Consider the following 24,407-nt stretch of genomic DNA (forward strand, 5'->3'; position numbering starts at 1 on the left):
AATTATCACGTGAAAAATACTCATTTTCACGTGTTAATTACAATGTTCACGTGTTAATTACTAATTTTCAGTTTTGGCTCGCTTCCTGGCGGATTGCTAGAGCCAAACCTGAAATTAGTAAATTTTCACGTGAAAGTTAGTAATTAACACGTTAAGGTTTGGCTCGCTTCCTGACTAGAACCAAAACTGAAAATTACTTTTTTCACGTGAAAAATAGAAATTTTCACGTAAAAATTAATAACTAACACGTGAAAATGAGTAATTAACACGTGAAAATGAGTAATTAACACTTGAAAATTAGTAATTATCAGTGTTCATCGGTAACTTTCTGTTTTGGGACTCCGTGCTAGCTATGCGCATGCGCGCTAAATCTTCAACGAATCAGCGCTAGCACGGAGTGCCAAAACTGAAAGTTACCGATGAACACTGAAAATTACTAATTTTCACGTGTTAATTACTCATTTTCACGTGTTAGTTACCAATTTTCACGTGAAAATGGTAACCCCACATTTTGGCACAGGTAAGCCGAGGCCAAAACTGAAAATTAGTAATTAACACGTGTTCTGTGTAATCAACAGTGATAACGCTAACTGACAATGTTAATTATTAATTTTCACGAACGGATTGCTTGAGCCAAAACTGAAAATAAGTAATTTTCACGCGAAAATTAGTCATTAACACGTGTAAACGCTAACTTACAGTGTTAATTAGTCATTTACACGTGATAATAGCAGCCCCAGGTTTTGGCACTAGTATGACGATACCTGTTCCGAGCCAACGGACGCAGGACACTACCTACTATGCCCCCTACTAACGACATTGACTGTTAAGTCGCGAAGACAGACTGACTGACCGTCCCCTCCAGAGAGCTGGGCTGGGGTGCACGAACCGAAAGTGTGTGCCACCCAAACGGGAGAGAACAAACCGCGGGTTCTGATTCGTTGAAATCACAACAAATCTTAGTTTCAACCAATCCAACACTCCCGTTTGGGTGGTAATTTTCTCGTGCACCTCAGCCAAGACCGCCACTTCTGACGTCCCTCCGTCGACCCTCTGGGGCATCACACGTTGAAGACTGACAGCAGGGACTACTTTTCAGGGAAAGAAGGAACAGGAACACCGAGACCAAGGTCACCATGAGAGCTCTGGGCAGGAAGGACCACAAGAGCCGAGACAGTTTTCATTTTTTGAATGATGAATGAGATGAGGATGATTAGAATGATGATGCCATGGATATCCATTATGGTTTGAGACTACGTGACAGGGCAGCACTCTGCGCGTACTGGTATCAACCAGCGCGAGAACTGCTGGCACCTACGGTGTTGGCCAGGATACCATGACCTGGGCACGCTCAAATTCGCATTCGTGAAGTGAATGACACTCGGTTGTGTGATCCCAGCCTTCCCATCGGAAACATAACACTTATTCTCTGGCACTAGAAGCCGGCCGAAAGCCGGTGTAACACGAAATTTTTACCCCACGAAAAATTTCGTACGAAATTTTTACTCCGAGTACACTTTTCCTACAAGAAAAGAACTCCCCAAGGCACGAAAAAATTACTCCTTCCACTAAATTTGTACTCCCCATTTTTACTTTTAGTCAAGTTTTGACTAAATGTTTTAACATAGAGGGGGGAATCGAGACGAGGGTCGTGGTGTATGTGTGTCTGTGTGTGTGTGTGTCTGTGTGTGTGTGTGTGTGTGTGTAGAGCGATTCAGAGTAAACTACTGGACCGATCTTTATGAAATTTTACATGAGAGTTCATGGGTATGATACCCCCAGACGGTTTTTTCACTTTTTGGATAAATGTCTTTGATGACGTCATATCCGGCTTTTTGTAAAAGTTGAGGCGGCACTGTCACACCCTCATTTTTCAATAAAATTGATTGAAATTTTGGCCAAGCAATCTTCGACGAAGGCCAGACTTTGGTATTGCATTTCAGCTTGGAGGCTTAAAAATTAATTAATGAATTTGGTCATTAAAAATCTGAAAATTGTAATTAAAATTATGTTTTTATAAAACGATCCAAAACTACGTTCACCGTATTCTTCATCATTTTCTGATTCTAAAAACATAAACATATGTTATATTTGGATTAAAAACAAGCTCTGAAAATTAAAAATATAAACATTATGATTAAAATAAAATGTCCAAAATCGATTTAAAAACAATTTTATCTTATTCCTTGTCGGTTCCTGATTCCAGAAACATATAGATATGATATGTTTGGATTAAAAACACGCTCAGAAAGTTAAAACGAAGAGAGGTACAGACAAGCGTGCTATCCAGCTCAGCGCAACCATTACCGCACTATTCTGGCTTGTCGATTTCACTGCCTTTGCCTCGAGCGGTGGACTTACGAAACTACGAGTATGCGGTCTTGGTGAAAAAATGCAGTGCGTTCAGTTTTATTCTGTGAGTTCGACAGCTTGACTAAATGTAGTAATTTCGCCTTACGCGACTTGTTTTTACTTCCAGTAAAAATCTCGTACGCGAAAATGGGATGCGGGCGAAGGGATAATGCCAATATGTGATCTCGCGCAAACGAATGTCGCGCTACCCTCCCTCCACCCCTTCCACCACCAACAGGGGACAAGGGAGTACAAAGTTTCGTACACCTGGCATGGTAAGTTAAATTGCTCGTGTTAGGGTGAAGTAATTTATTCGTCAGGGGAGTAACATTTTTGTACGAAATGTTTACTCGGAACTCACCTGTCGTGGGGAGTAATTTTCTCGTGTAATGGGGGAGTACTTTTTTCGTAAAGGGAGTAACATTTTCGTACGAAACTTTTACTCCGGAGTAAAAATCTCGTGGGAGTAATTTTCTCGTGTTACACCGGCCGAAGCCCGAAAAACCCACATGACTCTGATGGGATTCCAACGGCCCACGAACGGTGACCTAATTATGCATGCAAATAGCTATTGCGCATGCGTGTTATAACAATAAGTCATGCACGTGACCTTATTATGCATGCAAATATCTATTGCGCATGCGTGCTGTGGCAACGTGTGTTCCGGCCATGAAAATGCATTTCTGAGTGCACGAATACATATTATGTCACTGGTTTTTCTTACTCAACACCATGTTCCCCCGGATTTGACTTGAATTTCTGTACCCAGCGGCGCAAGCAAGTTAGTACCAACCTGGCGTCGGAAGCTGGGTACACGCCGATCTAGCCTAACAAGGTGCTGGTCAGTACAAAATGCGGCGTATCACGTCAACTGGGACTTTCGCACGTGCGCGTGTGTGTGTGCATGTGTGTGCAGACTGGCATTGCAAAAAGTCTGAGCAGCGCTGCACGGGTTGTGGGCCCAATTAGAGCGGCACAGGTTGTATGTACCACGCCACGCACCCACAACTCAACATCTACACTCTCTGATAAACTCGCCACCTTCCACTCACTCACCCCGAGCAGGGACGCCCCGAGCTACACTACCGCGGCGTCGAGTATAGGAGAAGGAGGAGATAGGAGATTTAGATGGTTAGGCGGCTTGGAGTGTTCGATAGTTTAAACAAGAAAATTGGTAGATTAAAATCAACATGGCCGAAGCAGTGTTTTCATAAAAGAAGCGGTATTGTACGGGCACAAGTTGTATTTGGGTTACATGTGTTGCAGAGTATTTTTTGATAATACGTAGGTATAAAAACATGCGAAGAATCAAGTAATCATATCTTCGTTTACCGCGAATATTCTGTAGGCCTACCGTCTTCAAACCGCACACGTGGAAAACGGTACGGCAGAAAGTACAAATGATATAATAAAGCTAATATTAAACAAACTCAACAATAATTTGAGAAGACGAAAATAGAAGAACGGTCAAGCATTTCCTAATGTTGTAGTTTTTTTTTTTAATTGTGTTTCTAGTTGAAATGTACATTTCGTAGCAAAAAGACAGTTTTGCAATGGCATTTCAGGGTTTTCCCATTTGGGAACGATACCGACGCGCTTTTGATAAAACTATCGTTACGGCTGTCAGTATATAGAGTTTCAGAAACTCTATATATAACAGTTAACGACAGTTTCGAAACTCTATGTAACAGTTAACGATAGTTTCAAAACTTTGTATAACAGTTAACGATAGTTTCAAAACCAAGAGTTGACGATAGTAACATCAATTTGGCGCACCATAAAATCATTGAGGACACAGGCCCCATGAAAGCAGCCACGCACATACTCACAGAGGCACACATGCTTGTACAGATGCTTTGCAAAAATATCAATTGAAATCCTGTATGTCGCAATTTCTTTTTGTCTGGCTTTATCGAATGCTTCCCTTACGCCTATCTATGTATGTGTGTGTATGTATGTATGTGTGTGTGTGTGTGTGTGTGTGTGTGTGTGTGTGTGTGTGTGTGTGTGTGTGTTATACATCGATTCAGAGAAAACGACTGGACCGACCTGGTGCAATCTGAGCCAAGAAACTTCCCCTAATACACCTTCCTAAAAGTTAATTTAAGAAGACACATTTGGAACAAAGCAATGACAATCGACCGATCTGGTGCAAACTGAGCCAACAAATTACCCTTCTACTTTCCAAAACCGCCACTTAGAAGACAAGGGCCGGCTCCTAGGGGGGTCCGGGGGCATGCCCCCCCCCCCCCCCCCGGAAAATTTTGATAGAGGGGGGAATCGAGACGAGGGTCGTGGTGTATGTGTGTCAGTGTGTGTGTCTGTGCGTGTGTGTGTGTAGAGCGATTCAGAGTAAACTACTGGACCGATCTTTATGAAATTTTACATGAGAGTGCCTGGGTATGATATCCCCAGACCTGTTTTTCATTTTTTCGATAAATGTCTTTTATGACGTCATATCCGGATTTTTGTAAAAGTTGAGGCGGCACTGTCACACCTTCCTTTTTCAATCAAATTGATTGAAATTTTGGCCAAGCAATCTTCGACTAAGGCCGGACTTCGGTATTGCATTCGACCATGTAGGCTTAAAAATTAATTTATGACTTTGGTCATTAAAAATCTGAAAATTGTAATTAAAATTATTTTTTATAAAACGATCCAAAATTACTTTTATTTTATTCTTCATCATGTTCTGATTCAAAAAACATATAAATATGTTATATTCGGATTAAAAACAAGCTCTGAAAATTAAAAATATAAAAATTATGATTAAAATTAAATTTCCGAAATCGTTTTAAAAGCAATTTCATCTTATTCCTTGTCGGTTCCTGATTCCAAAAACATATAGATATGATATGTTTGGATTAAAAACACGCTCAGAAAGTTAAAACGAAGAGAGGTACAGTAAAGCTTGCTATGCAGCACAGCGCAACCGCTACCGCGCTAAACATGTACAGGCTCGTCACTTTTGCACTAGCGTCGGACTACGGTCATTGTGAAAAAATGCAGTCCGTTCAGTTTCATTCTGTGAGTTCCATAGCTTGACTAAATGTAGTAATTTCGCCTTACGCGACTTGTTTTAATTTTATTTTTTTAGGCTAGGGGGTTCCGAAAACCCCCCCCAAAAAACTGGATCCGCTCCTGCCCCCTTAGACAGGGGGAGCTAGGGGATGGGCTAAAAATTGGTGAGATAGACACAGATGGACATACAGACTGACATATGCAGAGAGAGGAGAATAAAGAAAGATGAAATCTCACACACACACACACACACACACACACGTATGGCGGCACGCAAGCATCAGTGCACGCAAGCATGCACGCGCACACACACACACACACACACGCGCGCGCGCGCAGACTCGGATATGTATCTGTCAGATTGTACCCAACTAACACCGTATTGTTTCTTCTTTCTTGAATAGTTTGTAACAAACAGTATTCGGTTCCGATTTGGCCAGTTCCACACGGTCTAGTCTCGTCTCGTGATTACTTTGATTGGTAGCCTATGTTTTCAAGTTGGAGGATGCTCTAATTCACAAGTAGAGCCCTGAACTGACGGGCCCTGGGTTTAAGAGATACATAACAAGTCGCGTAAGGCGAAATTACAACATTTAGTCAATCTGTCGAACTCACAGAATGAAACTGAACGCACTGCATGTTTTCATCAAGACATAACAGCTTCGTCAATCCCCGCGGCAAAAAAAATCGCTCATTTTCCCCGTGCAACACGAAGTGAAATTGACAAGCCAGAAAAGCGCAATCGCGCATTGCGGTATTATTAAGAAGGAAAGCGCGCTTTTCTGTATTCGTTTTAAATTTCTGAGCTTGTTTTGAATACATATTATATCTATGTTTTTCGAATCTGGAAATGATAAAGAATAAGATGAAATCATTTTTGGATTGATTTCTTAGATTTTAATCATAGTACTAATTAACCTATTTTTGTTAATTGTGATTACATTTTAAGAGTAAACATGACATAGGTTTATATTTTTAGATTCAGAATTTGATGAAGAATACGATGCAATCAATTTTAAATCTGTTTGCAAAATAAAGATTTTAATGATAACTTTAATGAGCAAACTAGTTAACTAATTTTTAAACTTTCAAGCTGCAATGCAATCCCATAGTCCGGACTTTGTCAAAGATTGCTTGACCAAAATGTCAACCAATTTGGTTGAAAAATGAGAGCGTGACAATGCTGCCTCAACTTTCACAAAAAGCCGGATATGACGTCATTAAAGACATTTATCCAAAAAAAGGGAAAAAAATTAGGGATGTCATACCCAGGAACTTTCATGTAAAGTTTCATGAAGATCGGTCCAGTTGTTTTCTCTGAATCGCTCTACACACACACACATACGCACACACACACACACAAACACACATATACGCCACACCCTCATCTCGATTCCCAGTCAATGTTAAAACATTTAGTCATAACTTGACTAAATGTAAAAAGAGGACCGTTTCAACTTGAAGAGAAACCAAGAAAGGTGAGTTTATTAAACGTTATATTATAGACAGAATGAAACATTTTAAAGGACGTCAACGTAATGTTCTGTGTAGTGGCCAGACCGGCGAAGATACAACTACCGTAAACTACCTTGTAAACGCCCTTACCCCCCCCCCCCCCCCCCCCCCCCCTTATGCACGAATTTTCCCCCAAAGTAGAGTGTGGGTGTTTACTAGGTACTGGGCCCTGTCCACTGGTCCAGGATCAGTTCCTCGTTAGAAATGATGGTATCAGTTGGGTCTCTTCGTATGAACATTTTAATAGGATATGTTTCTGTGCACAAACAGCTACCCTGTATGTATCTTTCTCAAGATGAAGATGGCGAGTGTCGAAAAATCCAAATGGAATCGACTCTCGCAGTCTTGACGTTGAGAGGGCATCGCCTACTGCTTTGATTGTCTCATTATTATATCCACTACATAGGTCGACGTGGATGTTTCTAATTAAACGCCTCAAAAGCTAACGTTTCTTGTTTTGATTATTGTGGACAACACCGCTTTAAACGAGACCAAGAAAGGTCAAGGTGAGAAGAGAGTGGTGAAGAAGAGAGAGCTGTGGAAAGACTGGCGAGTGAAGAGGTGAAATGAGTAAGGAGCAAGGCAAAAAGGCGTTGCGTATCAGGTGGCTGTGACTTTGAGTGGCTGCAGACAAGGTGTGGTAGTGGAAGGGAGCAGAGGAGGGGGGGGAAACATGGTGGGAGGAGGGGTATGGGGGGAGGAAGTTGGTGTGGTGTGGAGATGTGTAATTGGAGGATCTAGGAGTCTGTAGAAACAACCAGCGCCGTCTGTCTGGCCTACCACGTTCCGGACACGTTTGGTTTCCGGTGCTGAGCTGAAAAGGGGGGGGGGGGTGAAGGTAGCATCGTTTGCACCCGTTCTCAACACACGCGCCTCCAGTTTGGCACTTAGTTTTGTTCCGTTCTTGCTCTGCACTACCCACCTCAGTTCTTTGTGGATGGATGTGTCGCACTGGACACATGTAGCCAGTCTCTCTGGCATTAAGTTCTACAAAACAAACATAAAACAGACTCTCTCTTTCTATCACTGAATCAATCACTCACTCAGACACACACACACAGGTAACTGCTTCTTTTCTTGTCAGCTTAGTATTTTCCACCGTGGGGTCTGTACCTACATTTGCCGACTTTGTCTGCTCTTCTCAAGTTTTTCGTGGATACTTGTACACGGTTGGCGGCTCTGTTTGTCATTTCACAGGCCTGCTCTCCTGCGTCTACACTGCTAGGCTTGAAGTAATGTCAGCCTGCAGTCATTACATAAATGTTTTAACGTAGAGGGGGGAATCGAGACGAGGGTGTGGTGTATGTGTGTGTGTCTGTGTGTGTGTGTAGAGCGATTCAGACTAAACTACTGGACCGATCTTTATGAAATTTGACATGAGAGTTCCTGGGTATGATATCCTCAGACGTTTTTTTCATTTTTTTGATAAATGTCTTTGATGACGTCATATCCGGCTTTTCGTGAAAGTTGAGGCGGCACTGTCACGCTCTCATTTTTCAACCAAATTGGTTGAAATTTTGGTCAAGTAATCTCCGACGAAGCCCGGACTTCGGTATTGCATTTCAGCTTGGTGGCTTAAAAATTAATTAATGACTTTGGTCATTAAAAATCTGAAAATTGTAAATAAAATATTTTTTTTATAAAACGATCCAAATTTACGTTCATCTTATTCTCCATCATTTTCTGATTCCAAAAACATATAAATATGTTATATTTGGATTAAAAACAAGCTCTGAAAATTAAAAATATACAAATTATGATCAAAATTAAATTTTCGAAATCAATTTAAAAACACTTTCATCTTATTCCTTGTCGGTTCCTGATTCCAAAAACATATAGATATGATATGTTTGGATTAAAAACACAAGTTAAAACGAAGAGAGGTACAGAAAAGCGTGCTATCCTTCTCAGCGCAACTACTACCCCGCTCTTCTTGTCAATTTCACTGCCTTTGCCATGAGCGGTGGACTGACGATGCTACGAGTATAGTTACGGTCTTGCTGCGTTGCATTGCGTTCAGTTTCATTCTGTGAGTTTGACAGCTACTTGACTAAATGTCACGGTATTTTCGCCTTACGCGACTTGTTTTTATTCCCACTGGATCTACACTCGCATTCAAATCCGGTGCGTCCCGCTAGCGCTACGTGTCATTTGTGCTACGTATCGTTTGCGCTATTTTCTGTAGTGCTATCGACACAAATTGCCAAAAACAGTAGTGCTATCGGCACGTAGTGCTATTGCCACAATGCACACATGCCATTATCACTACGTCTCAATAGAACTACGTGTCGATATCACTATTTTTGAAAAACCAATGTACTGTAGCGCTACGTGTCGATAGCGCTACGTGTCGATAGCACTACTACATGTTCAAACGGCAGACACTTCCCTTTGTGTGTGCGTGTGAGTGTGTGTATATAATATTGTCTGCATGGCTGTCTGTGTGTGTGTGTGTGTGTGTGTGCAGTGTCTCTCTCTCGCTCTCACTCTTTTTAACCACGTATTTATTTCATGGATGTAGTTGGTGTGTGTTTGTTTTGTTTTGATTTTGTTCTTCCCCCATCCTGCGTGGTTTGTATATGAGTCTGTGGCCTAAACCATTCTGAGCACTCTCTCTCTCTCTCTCTCTCTCTCTCTCTCTCTCTCTCTCTCTCTCTCACACACACACACACACACACACACGCACACACGCACAAACGCATACGTACACACAGTATCGTACACACAAACTCACACACAGAAAAACCTCCGTGTATGTATATACGGTATAATGCGAGAGAGAGAGAGAGGGGGAAAGAGGGGGAAAGGGAGAGAGTGGGGAGGGGGAAAGAGCGAGCGAGAAAGAAAGAGCGAGAGAAGACAGAAAGACAGATAGGGAGAGAGAAGGAGAGGAGAGACAAGGAGAGAGCGATTTTTAAAGAGGTACAGAGAAAGAGCGATTAAGAGAGAGACTGAGAGAGAGGGAGAGAGAGAGAGTACTCAGAACTCAGAATAGTTTATTATATTAAGGCCACAAAGAGAGAGAAAGAGAGAGAGAAAGAGAGACAGACAGACAGACAGACAGAGACAGAGTGAGTGAACCAGCGAGTGAGCAAGAGAGAGAGAGAAAGATAGAGAGAGACACACACACACGCGCTACGCACATACACACACACACACACACAGAACACACACAAACACACACACATACATACACACACACAAACCAGTCTAATATAGGTCCCTGCCAGGAGTGAGAGCGAGAGAAAAAATGAGAAAGAGAGAGTCGTCAGTAAGTAGTGGTATCGACACGTAGTGATAATGACACGTAGCGCTAAAAGATGTAGTGCTGTCGACACGTAGTGATAATGAACGAATGATAGCAACTCATAGACAAATTATTTGTAGCACTAATCAACGTAGCGATAGCGGCACGTAGCACAAATGACACGTAGGACAAATGACACGTAGCACAAATGACACGTAGCGCTAGCGATACGCACCCTTCAAATCCATGTGGTTCCATGCTCAGATTCAGTACCTTTGATTTCAGAGGCTTTGCGCATTATGCTGATTTTCATGAGCCTGTGGTGGAGGGTGAGATTCTAGTTCAACGTCTTGTGTCAGCGTTTACTCCTCTCTCCACCTCAGCCCCTTTTCCCCTCCGCCAAGCTCCAGGTGTGAACAGCATTGTCTGCTACAGACCCAGCTCGTCTTTTCCCCTCCACCAAGCTCCAGGTGTGAACAGCATTGTCTGCTACAGACCCAGCTCGTCTTTTCCCCTCCGCCAAGCTCCAGGTGTGAACAGCATTGTCTGCTACAGACCCAGCTCGTCTTTTCCCCTCCACCAAGCTCCAGGTGTGAACAGCATTGTCTGCTACAGACCCAGCTCGTCTTTTCCCCTCCGCCAAGCTCCAGGTGTGAACAGCATTGTCTGCTACAGACCCAGCTCGTCTTTTCCCCTCCGCCAAGCTCCAGGTGTGAACAGCATTGTCTGCTACAGACCCAGCTCGTCTTTTCCCCTCCGCCAAGCTCCAGGTGTGAACAGCATTGTCTGCTACAGACCCAGCTCGTCTTTTCCCCTCCGCCAAGCTCCAGGTGTGAACAGCATTGTCTGCTACAGACCCAGCTCGTCTTTTCCCCTCCGCCAAGCTCCAGGTGTGAACAGCATTGTCTGCTACAGACCCAGCTCGTCTTTTCCCCTCCGCCAAGCTCCAGGTGTGAACAGCATTGTCTGCTACAGACCCAGCTCGTCTTTTCCCCTCCACCAAGCTCCAGGTGTGAACAGCATTGTCTGCTACAGACCCAGCTCGTCTTTTCCCCTCCACCAAGCTCCAGTAGGTGTGAACAGCATTGTCTGCTACAGACCCAGCTCGTCTTTTCCCCTCCGCCAAGCTCCAGGTGTGAACAGCATTGTCTGCTACAGACCCAGCTCGTCTTTTCCCCTCCACCAAGCTCCAGTAGGTGTGAACAGCATTGTCTGCTACAGACCCAGCTCGTCTTTTCCCCTCCGCCAAGCTCCAGGTGTGAACAGCATTGTCTGCTACAGACCCAGCTCGTCTTTTCCCCTCCGCCAAGCTCCAGGTGTGAACAGCATTGTCTGCTACAGACCCAGCTCGTCTTTTCCCCTCCGCCAAGCTCCAGGTGTGAACAGCATTGTCTGCTACAGACCCAGCTCGTCTTTTCCCCTCCGCCAAGCTCCAGGTGTGAACAGCATTGTCTGCTACAGACCCAGCTCGTCTTTTCCCCTCCGCCAAGCTCCAGGTGTGAACAGCATTGTCTGCTACAGACCCAGCTCGTCTTTTCCCCTCCGCCAAGCTCCAGGTGTGAACAGCATTGTCTGCTACAGACCCAGCTCGTCTTTTCCCCTCCACCAAGCTCCAGGTGTGAACAGCATTGTCTGCTACAGACCCAGCTCGTCTTTTCCCCTCCACCAAGCTCCAGGTGTGAACAGCATTGTCTGCTACAGACCCAGCTCGTCTTTTCCCCTCCGCCAAGCTCCAGGTGTGAACAGCATTGTCTGCTACAGACCCAGCTCGTCTTTTCCCCTCCGCCAAGCTCCAGGTGTGAACAGCATTGTCTGCTACAGACCCAGCTCGTCTTTTCCCCTCCGCCAAGCTCCAGGTGTGAACAGCATTGTCTGCTACAGACCCAGCTCGTCTTTTCCCCTCCACCAAGCTCCAGGTGTGAACAGCATTGTCTGCTACAGACCCAGCTGGTCTTTTCCCCTCCACCAAGCTCCAGGTGTGAACAGCATTGTCTGCTACAGACCCAGCTCGTCTTTTCCCCTCCGCCAAGCTCCAGGTGTGAACAGCATTGTCTGCTACAGACCCAGCTCGTCTTTTCCCCTCCGCCAAGCTCCAGGTGTGAACAGCATTGTCTGCTACAGACCCAGCTCGTCTTTTCCCCTCCACCAAGCTCCAGGTGTGAACAGCATTGTCTGCTACAGACCCAGCTCGTCTTTTCCCCTCCGCCAAGCTCCAGGTGTGAACAGCATTGTCTGCTACAGACCCAGCTCGTCTTTTCCCCTCCACCAAGCTCCAGGTGTGAACAGCATTGTCTGCTACAGACCCAGCTCGTCTTTTCCCCTCCGCCAAGCTCCAGGTGTGAACAGCATTGTCTGCTACAGACCCAGCTCGTCTTTTCCCCTCCGCCAAGCTCCAGGTGTGAACAGCATTGTCTGCTACAGACCCAGCTCGTCTTTTCCCCTCCGCCAAGCTCCAGGTGTGAACAGCATTGTCTGCTACAGACCCAGCTCGTCTTTTCCCCTCCGCCAAGCTCCAGGTGTGAACAGCATTGTCTGCTACAGACCCAGCTCGTCTTTTCCCCTCCACCAAGCTCCAGTAGGTGTGAACAGCATTGTCTGCTACAGACCCAGCTCGTCTTTTCCCCTCCGCCAAGCTCCAGGTGTGAACAGCATTGTCTGCTACAGACCCAGCTCGTCTTTTCCCCTCCGCCAAGCTCCAGGTGTGAACAGCATTGTCTGCTACAGACCCAGCTCGTCTTTTCCCCTCCGCCAAGCTCCAGGTGTGAACAGCATTGTCTGCTACAGACCCAGCTCGTCTTTTCCCCTCCACCAAGCTCCAGGTGTGAACAGCATTGTCTGCTACAGACCCAGCTCGTCTTTTCCCCTCCGCCAAGCTCCAGGTGTGAACAGCATTGTCCGCTACAGACCCAGCTCGTCTTTTCCCCTCCACCAAGCTCCAGGTGTGAACAGCATTGTCTGCTACAGACCCAGCTCGTCTTTTCCCCTCCACCAAGCTCCAGGTGTGAACAGCATTGTCTGCTACAGACCCAGCTCGTCTTTTCCCCTCCACCAAGCTCCAGGTGTGAACAGCATTGTCTGCTACAGACCCAGCTCGTCAGTCTTCTCCTCCAGCAGCAGAGGCAAAACCAGGTTATCTGGACCTACTATACTATCTATACTATGCAGGTACACACAGGTGAAGGCAGAACGCGTATAGGGCTGACAACAGTGCAAACTCATAATTACAGGGGATGGGGGGAAAATAGAAGAGGTATAGGACTGACAACTGTATATCAAAAAAACAACCTTATAAAACATTTACATCACTTGGGGCTGGGGGTGGTGGTGTCGGGACTGAAATTGTTTGATGCCATGTTTTTGTTTTTGTTGTTAGACATTAACAATTATGAGAAAGGAAAAAGCAGATTGTCTAGACTAACTATTATTAAGGTATAAACAATTGAAGCTAGAATAGACCAACAGCTAGAGTACAAACATCAAATATTTACAACGTCCAGGCACACAATAAATGTTATTTGATTGTGTTCTCTAACATGTATTTTACATGTATGTATACCTTGTTGGTAAGGCAAAAGCAGATGATCTGGACTTACAAGAAAGGTTCAAACAGTGACATTAGAATTGGTAAAGGACTGACAGAGCAAAAACTTATCAAACATTTTCATTGTTTGGTCTTTTATGGGAGAACCTCTGCACTCAAAGAATGTGAAATCTTGACTGGTGTCCTGGAATTTTAACAAATTCATACATATTTAAAGCCCCAGTCTGTCTCAAACGGTTTTCAGAAAGATTTAAATCTTCTCATGAAAAAAGCAGTTCTAACCTTATGGAACACACTTGCAATATCATTTAATAGCATTCAATGACACGGTTCGTTTAAATGGTTATTTAGCTCGCGTAAACCACACACCAGTTTTCGTGGTTTATCTAACCCCTGAGCCATCGTGTACCCGTGAGATCCACTTTCCTTTTTTTCACAATTTAGTCGTCAGTTTGTGATTTCAATGTGACTCGCTGTATCTGCAATAGCACATTATTGTGTACCTCTGAATCTAAAACGCAACAAACGGCTGCGAGTCACACAAACTTATCAGCGGCGGTTGGCTTCAAAGAAGCAAGCGCTATGGAGAAAATTCGTCTGCTTGGGCTAACACGACCTTGCAATACCTGTTTCCGGGCTCCTTTTTTTCAAACTTTCAAAACTTCAAATTGTACTGATCTTGTCTTGATGAAAAAAGAATTCTTTTACGATTTAAGAATGTTTGTGGAACAAGCAGTCAATTTATTATTTAGATTTTAAAAGTTAGGTCTAGCGCAAAAACGAGGCGTCCGATTTGTCTCATTGTAAATCCGGCTTGCCACGCAAAAATAAATTCTCTGAAAAATGCTCGCTCTTTACAGAGGGCACCTAGGATGTTCTTAAGCGGTGAGTGTTTAAACGAAAGGGTGTTTGTACTGTGTGTAAAAGCCTGACAGTGTCTGTGACCAGAAACTGATGGTTTACGTGAAGCCGAGTGTGCCTGCAAGTCTTCAAAAGAAAATGGCCTTATTACAGCAGCATTGTAAGCCATTGATAAGCCTGCAAGAGCCAGTAAAATCTCTGCTTGAAAACGTTGATTTATGAGTTCCTGTCTGTTAAATGTACATGTACTGTAAAGAAACCTGTCAGTGAGTTTTTGCACAACTCTACACCCTCCCCCATAAAATAAACACAGCCATTAGTGAATTATACAACTTAATGTCATGCCCATGTCCTGTTTACTTTGTATTTGTTAGGTGTGCACATCTCTCTCTCTCCCTCTCTGCAAACAGCCACACAAAACCATTACAATTTTAAAGTTTATTTATTCACTGATTCATTCTTGCTTTCAGTTTGAAAAAAATATTTCTATTGTATGTAAACAAATATTTTGTTGTTGTTGTAGATTACAATCTTTTCCAGTCATCTCCATGTAAAGCAACATTCATCACTATCATACAATCAAAATGGTGCCAACAGGCATACACATGCACAATATGCAAGAGCTGAAAGACCAGCGAACTACATTTTTGTCAGAAGAAAAGCACTTCCATGTGCAATCATTCACAACAGTAGTGTTCATATTTTCCATAACCCACTGATATGTACCTGCAAGTTTTTTTCTGCACCTCTTTTAAAACAGTTTGATCAGTAAAGGTAATCCAAGTGTTTGGGTTGGTTCCTCTCTGGGTCTCCACACCATTCTATGCAGTCAAGAGTTGTGACAGCCATTGTTTGACATAGCTTGTACAGGGCTGTTGTTGCCAGGACAGGGTTCTTGCTACGACAGGGTTGTTGCAAGGATTTATTTACTTCGCCAAATTTGCCAATATTGGCGAAACAGTTTCGGCAATTTTCGTGAGTTTTAGGAAGTTCTTTTCCTTACCATGAACATTTTGGGGGGGATCTGCCAAAAAATATTGGGTGATTTGAAAGAAGTTTCAGTATTTTGATAACTGCCAATGCCAAACAAAATCCCTGCTTGTAACTGATAACCATTCTTCACAACTTTGTTGTTCTATTAGATGGTACATTAATGGGTTGAGTGTGAGAAGAGTTCCATACTGTCCGCATTTTTAAGCCACCACAATTTTAGGAATGTCACACTTCGGATAATTATTAACTGCAACATGCTGAGGTGTGAACTGTTCCATAATTTCAGCATTGAGCTACCACAGGTTTAAGACATGTACAAATGGGATGACCATCTCATGGAATGCGGTGCCTCGATCTGTTCATTGTGGGATGCTGACGTTGTCAGGTGAAGAGAACTGTGGCCTGTAGTCAGGTATGGTCAACACAGCCACTCCCTCTCCACACACTCCTATAAAGACCTGGCCTCTGAAATCATATGCACGCATACAATGTCAGAACAAATGGCTGAACAAGTTTTGCAGTGTAAGGTCAGTACACGACTGATCTAAAAGCTTTTGTTTTTTTCTTCTCTAGTCTTTAGTCATGAATTAAGTGTGCTAATGTCTTTTAATACTCACAAATGTGTGTACATGTGTGTGTGTGTGTGCATTTACAGTCAGGTATCCCCTCTAAACTCAACAATGCACTAAAACGTTTTTTTTATTGCACTTGTGTAGATCCATAAAGGTTAATAACATAAAAACTGACTCTTCACACAACACAAAGACTGACTCTTCACACACACACACACACACACACACACACACACACACACACACACACACACACACACACACACACACATATATAAAAGACCATTACACCTCAAATATGACATTGTCTAATATAACAAACATGCAATAAAGCTGGTAAAGTCAGTTTTGTCTATTTAATGAACTAGACTACCTGACCGGCCCATTTGTTTCACACATTTTGTCAGATTTCACATAGCAGACTTACAGGTACTGCCACACCTCTATGTTGGACAGGTCAGTGGTGTCCACAAAGCGACAGCTCTCCAGCTTCAGCTGAAACAACACACAAGGCCTATTCAACCATACTTCTTAAAACACAATACAGTGGTAACTACGATGATGAGAGAACACCTCCCAATAAAGGACAGATTCTATAGTCTATCCTTTTGAGCAAAATAAACCTGTCATGTCAGTCCACCTGCATTGTAGGGATATTTTTGGTTGTGTCCTTTCATCACAGCTTATATTCTACTTTCCACACACACACAAAACAGAAAGAAAGCATGCCAGGCAGCGCAAGTGAATAACACCTGACAGACTCTAAGAAAAACACCTTTGTAGATTTCTGTAAATTTACACAATCTCTGTCAGTTTCCTGTCTCGTTCATCATGCGCTTTGGTATTGTTGTCAGGTCTTAGATTAACTCAATAACTGTGATTTGGGGTCTCTGTTGCTTACCTTTTTGTCATGTTTTGCCATGATTTTTTTTGGAAATTATTTTCTTGTTTTCGTTGAAGTTAACACTAAGTTTTACGCCTTTTTCTTTTTTTCTAATTTTTTTTCTAACCATAATCAGTCTTTGCTTTAAGCTTTGCAGGCCTCTTGTTAAGTGCTAGTGTGCCAAATGTTCTGATGCCTCAAAATCTCCTCTGGCATTACCTGTCTCACAGTTTACCCAACAAGAAAGCACATGTTGCACTATCAAACTTCAAATCAAATCAAATCAAATCAGATTAACTTTATTATCTCACATGGAGAAATTGCGGTGGTGGTGCATGTAACATAGACAAACGAAACACTACAACATTAATATTATATTTAAATATATATATACAGTGAAGTCCGGCTGTAGTGATAGACCCATAGATCACTTACATATTCAGTCGTCACGTTTGAGGTCAGCCTTTAACTTTGATAGTTCGCCTGTTGTAAAACTTGGAAGTTGTATGTCGGTACTGAAAGACGGCGCGGTACATCGCTTTCTACTTTGTCGCTGTCTTGAGTTTGAACACCTAATCTTGGATACATCTAATGCGGTAGGCATAGTTTTGCCTGCAGTTCCATACACATTACGATCACATCCCCTTCTCTTTCCTATATCTTCACTGTATCTCCAACTTCTTTTCGTCTTCTTCTTTTCATTTTGATGACACTTGCTGAACCCGGCACTGATTGACTGATTCACACAAGCCCGTCTAGCAGACGACAGTTCGAACAGCCTTGAACAGCACTGTTACAAGCAGATTCAGCTATCAATCGAAGCAATGCACTTAAAGCTTAAGCAAATAACCAAAAGAGAAAACCTAACGTTTGATTTGACTTCTCGGTGACTCTTCTGATTATGTTTTTGGCGTTGGAATGGATCGAACCGGGTTCCCAGCTGCAACAACTTTTCCAGAGTTATGCATATTGAATCGCTCAGGCCTTCGACAGTTGATGTCAGTTTGGTTGCTCTCTCTCTCTCTGTCTCTCTCTCTCTCTGTTCAGCTCTGTGTAGATAGCTGTCTGTCATGTAAAATGTAGGGAGTATTGTCCCTTGATCCCAATCGCAATACTCATTGAACATGCCTTTGAGCGGCCGATTCGGCCAGCGAATTATCTCGACTCCACTCTTTAACCCATGCAGAATGTGCGTATTGTATGTAGTATTCTTTTTTTCCTCAATATTGACGTATGTATGCCTGTAGCCATACGTGATATAGACTTTGACACCACATAATATTTCAGTCATTTGTTGAAAAAAGTAGTCCATCTCTACACTCTTAATATGCAGATGACCTCTTAATTATTCCAGTTGTACTCTGCGAACACGAGCAAAACAGGTCAGATCGAGACCCATGGATTATGCTCGGGTAACCATGGATTATGCAGCGTATTCACCTCCTCAGCTAACAGAGACAAAGAGGCAGGTCATGGGATAAGTACTAATTAATAACATTGTTCTCAACTAAACACCTCTCTGCATACAAATCTCTCGCTGTTAAGATAGATATGACAGATATGTAAAAGAGTCATACACAATCAATTCCGTTTAAAACTCACAAACTACCACATATGCCGTTAAGAAGTAAAAGATTCATAACAAGAAATTCCTCCGAGGTAGGAAAAACACCCCCGTCAAAGGGAAATAACCTTCTCAGTTGGTGGCAGTGACTGAGTAAGAATGGTTATTTCCCTTTGACCATGAAGATGTCCCTCTATAAGTCCTTGTATAATTTTAATCCACCAATAACTCCCTAACCGTGTGTTTGACTGGTCCCAATTTTTGTAAGGACCGTCTCAGGAATGTATAGAACCTGTTCACCAAGTTTGGTGACGATCGGTCCGTTCATTCTTGAGATCTATATGCGAACACAAACAAACAAACAAACACATCGATGTCCCTCTATAAGTCCTTGTAGAATCTTAATCCAGCAATAACTCCGTAACCGTGTGTTTGACTGGTCCCAATTTTTGTAAGGACCGTCTCAGGAATGTATAGAACCTGTTCACCAAGTTTGGTGACGATCGGTCCGTTCATTCTTGAGATCTATATGCGAACACAAACAAACAAACACATGGACCGAATCCTATACACACCCCTATACCGGGGGAGTAAAAACCAACACAGTCATTGAATCCCTCAAAAACAACAACAGGAGAGCTTCCCCCTCATATAATCCAAACCTAAAACAGCAGCATCGGAATTCCAAAAACATTACTGTTTGTTTAAGAGCGCAATGGAAAATGGAATAAAACTCTTCTTACCCGCCCTGACAGTTCTATTTTCTGACACACGGAACCGTCAACGCGATGGCAGTCGTTCATAGTACTGGGCCAGTACATGTGCTTTGTCATTTCATTTCATTTCATTTTTCATTTTCATTACTTTATTGTCCCATCGCTGGGAAATTCGGGTCGCTTCCTCCCAGTGGAAAGCTAGCAGCAACGGAGTCGCGCTACCCAAGTGTCTGCGTGTTTAGGTGTATTCAGCCACCTGCACTTATGGCAGAATGACCAAGGTCTTTTACGTGCCATTGTGATGACACGGGGGTGGGACATGGCTTCCGTCTCTGGGTCTGCACATAAAGTTGACCCGTGTCCGTCCCGGCCCGAATTCGAACCTGCGACCTTTCGATCACAAGTCCAGTGCCCTACCAACTGAGCTACCGGGCAATCATTCCAGCCTTTCGCACCACTCTTCTTTCGTACAGCTCAGTCAAACTCATCTGTCTCTCACCCACGACTCATCACCAAGACGGCCATCAAGACCTGCGAGCTAGATCCCCTGCCAGGCTTCCTCTTCACCAAGTGTCTGGACAAGCTCCTGCCGTCTATCACAGATATCATCAACATATCCCTGGCCACAGGCGTCGTTCCCGACTGCTTCAAGTCTGCCGTTGTCCGCCCACTCATCAAGAAGCCCGGCCTTGACGTCAACGAGTTGAAGAACTACCGTCCTGTGTCCAACCTGCCCTTCCTCTCCAAGCTTCTGGAGCGTATCATCCTGGAGCAGTTGAGCGCCCACCTGTCTCGGAACTCGCTGATGCCAGTGTACCAGTCTGCGTACCGCCCTCACCACAGCACCGAGACGGCGCTCCTGCGAATCACCACGGACCTCCTGAACGCAACAGATAGCGGTCTCGTCTCTGCCCTTGTGCTGCTGGACCTTTCCGCGGCCTTCGACACGATCGACCACCAGCTACTCGTCGATCGCCTCAGTTCCACGTTCGGCATTCACGACACCGCCCTCTCTTGGTTTAGGAACTACCTCCAGAACCGCTCTCAGACTGTCACCACTGATTCGTTCTCTTCTCAGCCTGTCCCTGTCCGCTTCGGCGTCCCACAAGGATCTGTCCTCGGCCCTGTCCTTTTCACCCTGTACACCCAACCCCTCTCCCTGGTCATCGAACGCCACGGCCTAAACTACAACTCCTTTGCCGATGACACGCAGCTCCAGAACAGCGCCAAGCCGGAGGACGTTGACGATCTCCTTGGATCCATCTCCAGTTGTTTCACTGACATCAAGAACTGGATGACTGAGAACAAGCTGAAGCTGAACAGTGAGAAGACGGAGGCCCTTCTCGTTGGAACACGACAGAAGATTGCTACCCTCACTGTGACCGACCTCCAGCTGGATGACGCGACTGTTCCTTTCTCCCCTGCTGTCAAGAGCCTTGGCGTCTTTCTCGACTCCACTCTCTCCATGCAGACACACATCTCCTTCATCATCAAGACCTGCTTTTTCCACCTACGACGCATCGCCTCCATCCGTCGCTACCTCACCCACGACGCCTGTGTCAAGCTGGTTGTCTCCCTCATCTTCAGTCGTCTGGACTACTGCAACTCCCTTCTGGCTGGCCTCCCCGCCTCATCCATTCATGGCCTACAACGAGTCCAGAACGCCGCTGCCAGGCTGACGTTGAGGAAGACGAAGCGAGACCACATCACCCCCCTACTTCGCTCCTTGCACTGGCTCCCTGTCAACACCAGAATCTCCTACAAACTGTCCACTCTGGTCTACAAGTGTCTCAACGACTCTGCTCCCGAGTACCTTCAATCCTCCCTGGACCTGTACACCCAGCCCACCGACCGTCCCCTTCGTTCTGCTGCTGACCCTCTCCGCCTCCACATCCCTCGCTCGAAACTCGCATCTGCTGGTCAGCGTGCATTTCCCTCCGCGGGCCCCTCCGTCTGGAACTCCCTGCCGCTTGAGCTTCGCCAGAGCCCCTCTCTTGACGCGTTCAAGAGTAGGTTGAAGACTCAGTTCTTCCCGTAGCTGGCTGCGACTTTCATGCTCGACGTGATGTGTTGTGCCCCAAAAGACATTCTTGTGCTGTGCTCTGTGAGAGGTGTTTTCTTTGTGCTTAATATTATTTTGTTTGGACCTAGCTATTGATGTGTACATTGTTGTTAAACAGTTGTTTGTTGTATGTTTATCAGGGTTTGCTAGTGTGTGATAGGGTTCGTGTCCGTCTGTAGATGTTAGTTTCTTTGTTAGTCCTGTGTTGACAACTCTTCGACAAGCGCTTAGAACTGTACCCACGGAATACGCGCTATATAAGCTTCATATTGATTGATTGATTGATAATAATAATAATAATAAAACATTCTTTTATAGCGCTGTTCACCGCCGAATGGCAGTCTCATGGCGCTTTACATTAGACATTAAAATTTAACATTTTACATAAAAAGTTTTCTCGTAAGAAATAACATACAAGCATTAAAAACAATTCATAGACAACGACCACTTATAGTTATATAAAAAAGATGAAAAAAAATAATGGAAAAAAAACAACAAACACGTAAGATAAGTAATAGACACATAGTTACACATAAAAAGTCTGACAATAAAACAGAACTCACATAAAAACGTACAGATCTAAAACAGAACGAAGATGTAACATAGACTGTGGGGCAACAAATTAAAAACTAACAACTAGTCAACAAGCAAACTTATCCAAACTTATCATTCTCACAACCCTGTCCAGAACATTCCTGTTTTTGGTGCATAAACCACCAAACCAGCAGACAAAACCAAACGTTACAACAGACTCAATGAAATCAAATCATTGGGTTCACATCCAGGGATCTCAGTTTCTGTAGACAGTACACATGTGGCTGACATTTTTTGTGAACAGATTCTGTGTTGGCAATAAAATTCAGCTTGTGGTCTATGACTGTACCGAGGGTCAGGGGTTATAACAGGCTTCTTTCTAAAAAAATCAATTAGCATTTCTTTTGTTTTCTTAGTATTTAGGTCAAAAAAGTTGTCCTTGCACCATATGTTAAAACGTTTAATTTCACCAAAATAAATGGAATCAGAATTAATTGGATAAGTCAAGGATGGCGGATTCGTCAGAATATTTGACAAGTGGGGTTAAGTCAATGCCTCTACAATCATTTGTGTAGAGGGTAAAAAGTGAGAGCACAGTACCCTGTGGCGAGCCAGTAGATGTGGATCAGAGAGACGACAGCGCCCCTTCAAAACGAACACACTGTGCTCTGTCTACTAAACAATCCACAAAACAGGAAATGAGCTTTGGATTCACTTTTAAGTCAAGGAGTTTCCGTGCCATGAGATGCGTTTGGATTGTATGAAATGCCGATGAAAAATCAACGAAAACAATACGTACAAAAGATGCTGGTTTTTTTCAGATAAGTATAGATGTGGTGCAGGAGGGTGAGTGTTGCGTCGTTAATACTTCTATTTTGCTTCTATGCAAACTGTTGTGGACCGGCACGGTTGGGCTAGTGGTAAGGCGTCCGCCCCGTGATCGGGAGGTCGTGGGTTCGAACCCCGGCCGGGTCATACCTAAGACTTTAAAATTGGCAATCTAGTGGCTGCTCCGCCTGGCGTCTAGCATTATGGGGTTAGTGCTAGGACTGGTTGGTCCGGTGTCAGAATAATGTGACTGGGTGAGACATGAAGGCTGTGCTGCGACTTCTGTCTTGTGTGTGGCGCACGTAATATGTCAAAGCAGCACCGCCCTGATATGGCCCTTCGTGGTCGGCTGGGCGTTAAACAAACAAACAAACGAGGTGTTGCTTTGTTGTGTCAACAGACACTGGAGTACAAAGCGCTCAAAACATTTGATTATGATGGATGTCAGGGCCACAGGTCGGTAATCATTTAGAGTACTGGGATTTTTGTTCTTTGGAACAGGACAAATGGTAGATTTTTTCCACAGACTAGGTACGGTGCACTGTTTCATGGAACTGGTTCTTATTACTGCTTATCTGTAGCATACCTGAGAGTCCTGTGTGAGGCACCACAGGTTGACTCGCTGGTCAACAGAAGCTGTCACTATGCGTCGCTCAGACAACACCCATACGCCTGCAAAACACCACTCACACAATGATCTCACTCTACACAGGCGGAAGAACAAAACATTTCTGATAATCTCTGAAAACTGGCCGGGGTCTTTGGAGGAAAACATTTTCTCAGGCCCAATTTTTGTTTTCTCTCAGGAAGACTTGTCACTTTCCTTGGAAAATCACAGATAGGAGGTGAGTTATTTAGTCTGTACACACAGTGACACACACACACTGACACTGTCCACATTCGCGGTGTTCCTATCATTTGTCCGGAATCACTTACCTTGGTGACGGGTAGCAAACCTTGGCCAATTTAGTTTTTTGTTGTTGGTTGCAACATGATGTTCAAATCCAAATCGAAAGCACTGACTGACTGATAAACTATCGCGAACCGGCGAACGCTAACGTTGAGAGTGTGGTTTCCCTTGTCCAAGGGAAACCACTCTGGCATCTATATTTTTTGGCAATGGCTTCCGTTCCAAACATGTATTGATGTTTCGTTTTTGGTATTCGCGAAGGAAATAAACGTCAGTCAGTCATTCATGTTCAGTGTCTGAGCTATCAATCACTTTGATTCTAAATTTGAAATTGTTTTGTGAGTACAGTGTAATCAGTTTAACTTTATTCAGTGATCGGTTGAGCAATGGTTCAAGCAGTCGACGCAAGGGAAGACTTTGACACATGTATTCAAACTTCTCAAATTCCCATGATATGTCGATCTCGGGACGAGTTTAAAGATTTCGTCATAAGCGTGAGTAAATTACAGACATTATGCATGCTTGGGAATCCAAAAAGTGCTCGTTATAAGCATAAATTCGTTATAAAGAATTCGTTTTAAGCATTTTTTTTAAGCATGAAGAAAGAGGTATTCAGTTGGGAACTTAAAACTAATACGTTATAAGTAAAAATTCGTAACTAGCGTGTTCGTTTTAAGTGGGTTCGACTGTATATATTATGCAGTGTTGAGTTTCTTACCAGTGAAGTTAAACATACAGAGGGATACATGATGTAGGTGGGTGGCAATGATTAGAAGAACAATTAGTGCCAAATTCTGACTCTGCAAAG

The 24,407-nt window shown here is 43.8% G+C and overlaps 1 protein-coding gene across 1 annotated transcript in view; it reads right to left on the bottom strand.

The window, feature by feature from the left end:
• Positions 1-14,960: 14,960 nt before the first annotated feature.
• LOC138981674 (tRNA (34-2'-O)-methyltransferase regulator WDR6-like) overlaps positions 14,961-24,407 on the bottom strand; it is a 39,580-nt gene continuing 30,133 nt past the window's right edge. Inside the window, exons 23-25 of the mRNA XM_070354668.1 lie at positions 23,276-23,361; positions 16,530-16,597; positions 14,961-15,995 (exon numbers count right to left, since the gene is read on the bottom strand). Coding sequence (XP_070210769.1) covers positions 15,890-15,995; positions 16,530-16,597; positions 23,276-23,361 — 260 coding nt within the window. The 3' untranslated portion in view covers positions 14,961-15,889. The remainder of the gene's footprint in view (positions 15,996-16,529; positions 16,598-23,275; positions 23,362-24,407) is intronic.

This window comes from Littorina saxatilis, linkage group LG12 (assembly GCF_037325665.1).
Source record: "Littorina saxatilis isolate snail1 linkage group LG12, US_GU_Lsax_2.0, whole genome shotgun sequence".
Lineage (NCBI taxonomy): Eukaryota > Metazoa > Mollusca > Gastropoda > Littorinimorpha > Littorinidae > Littorina > Littorina saxatilis.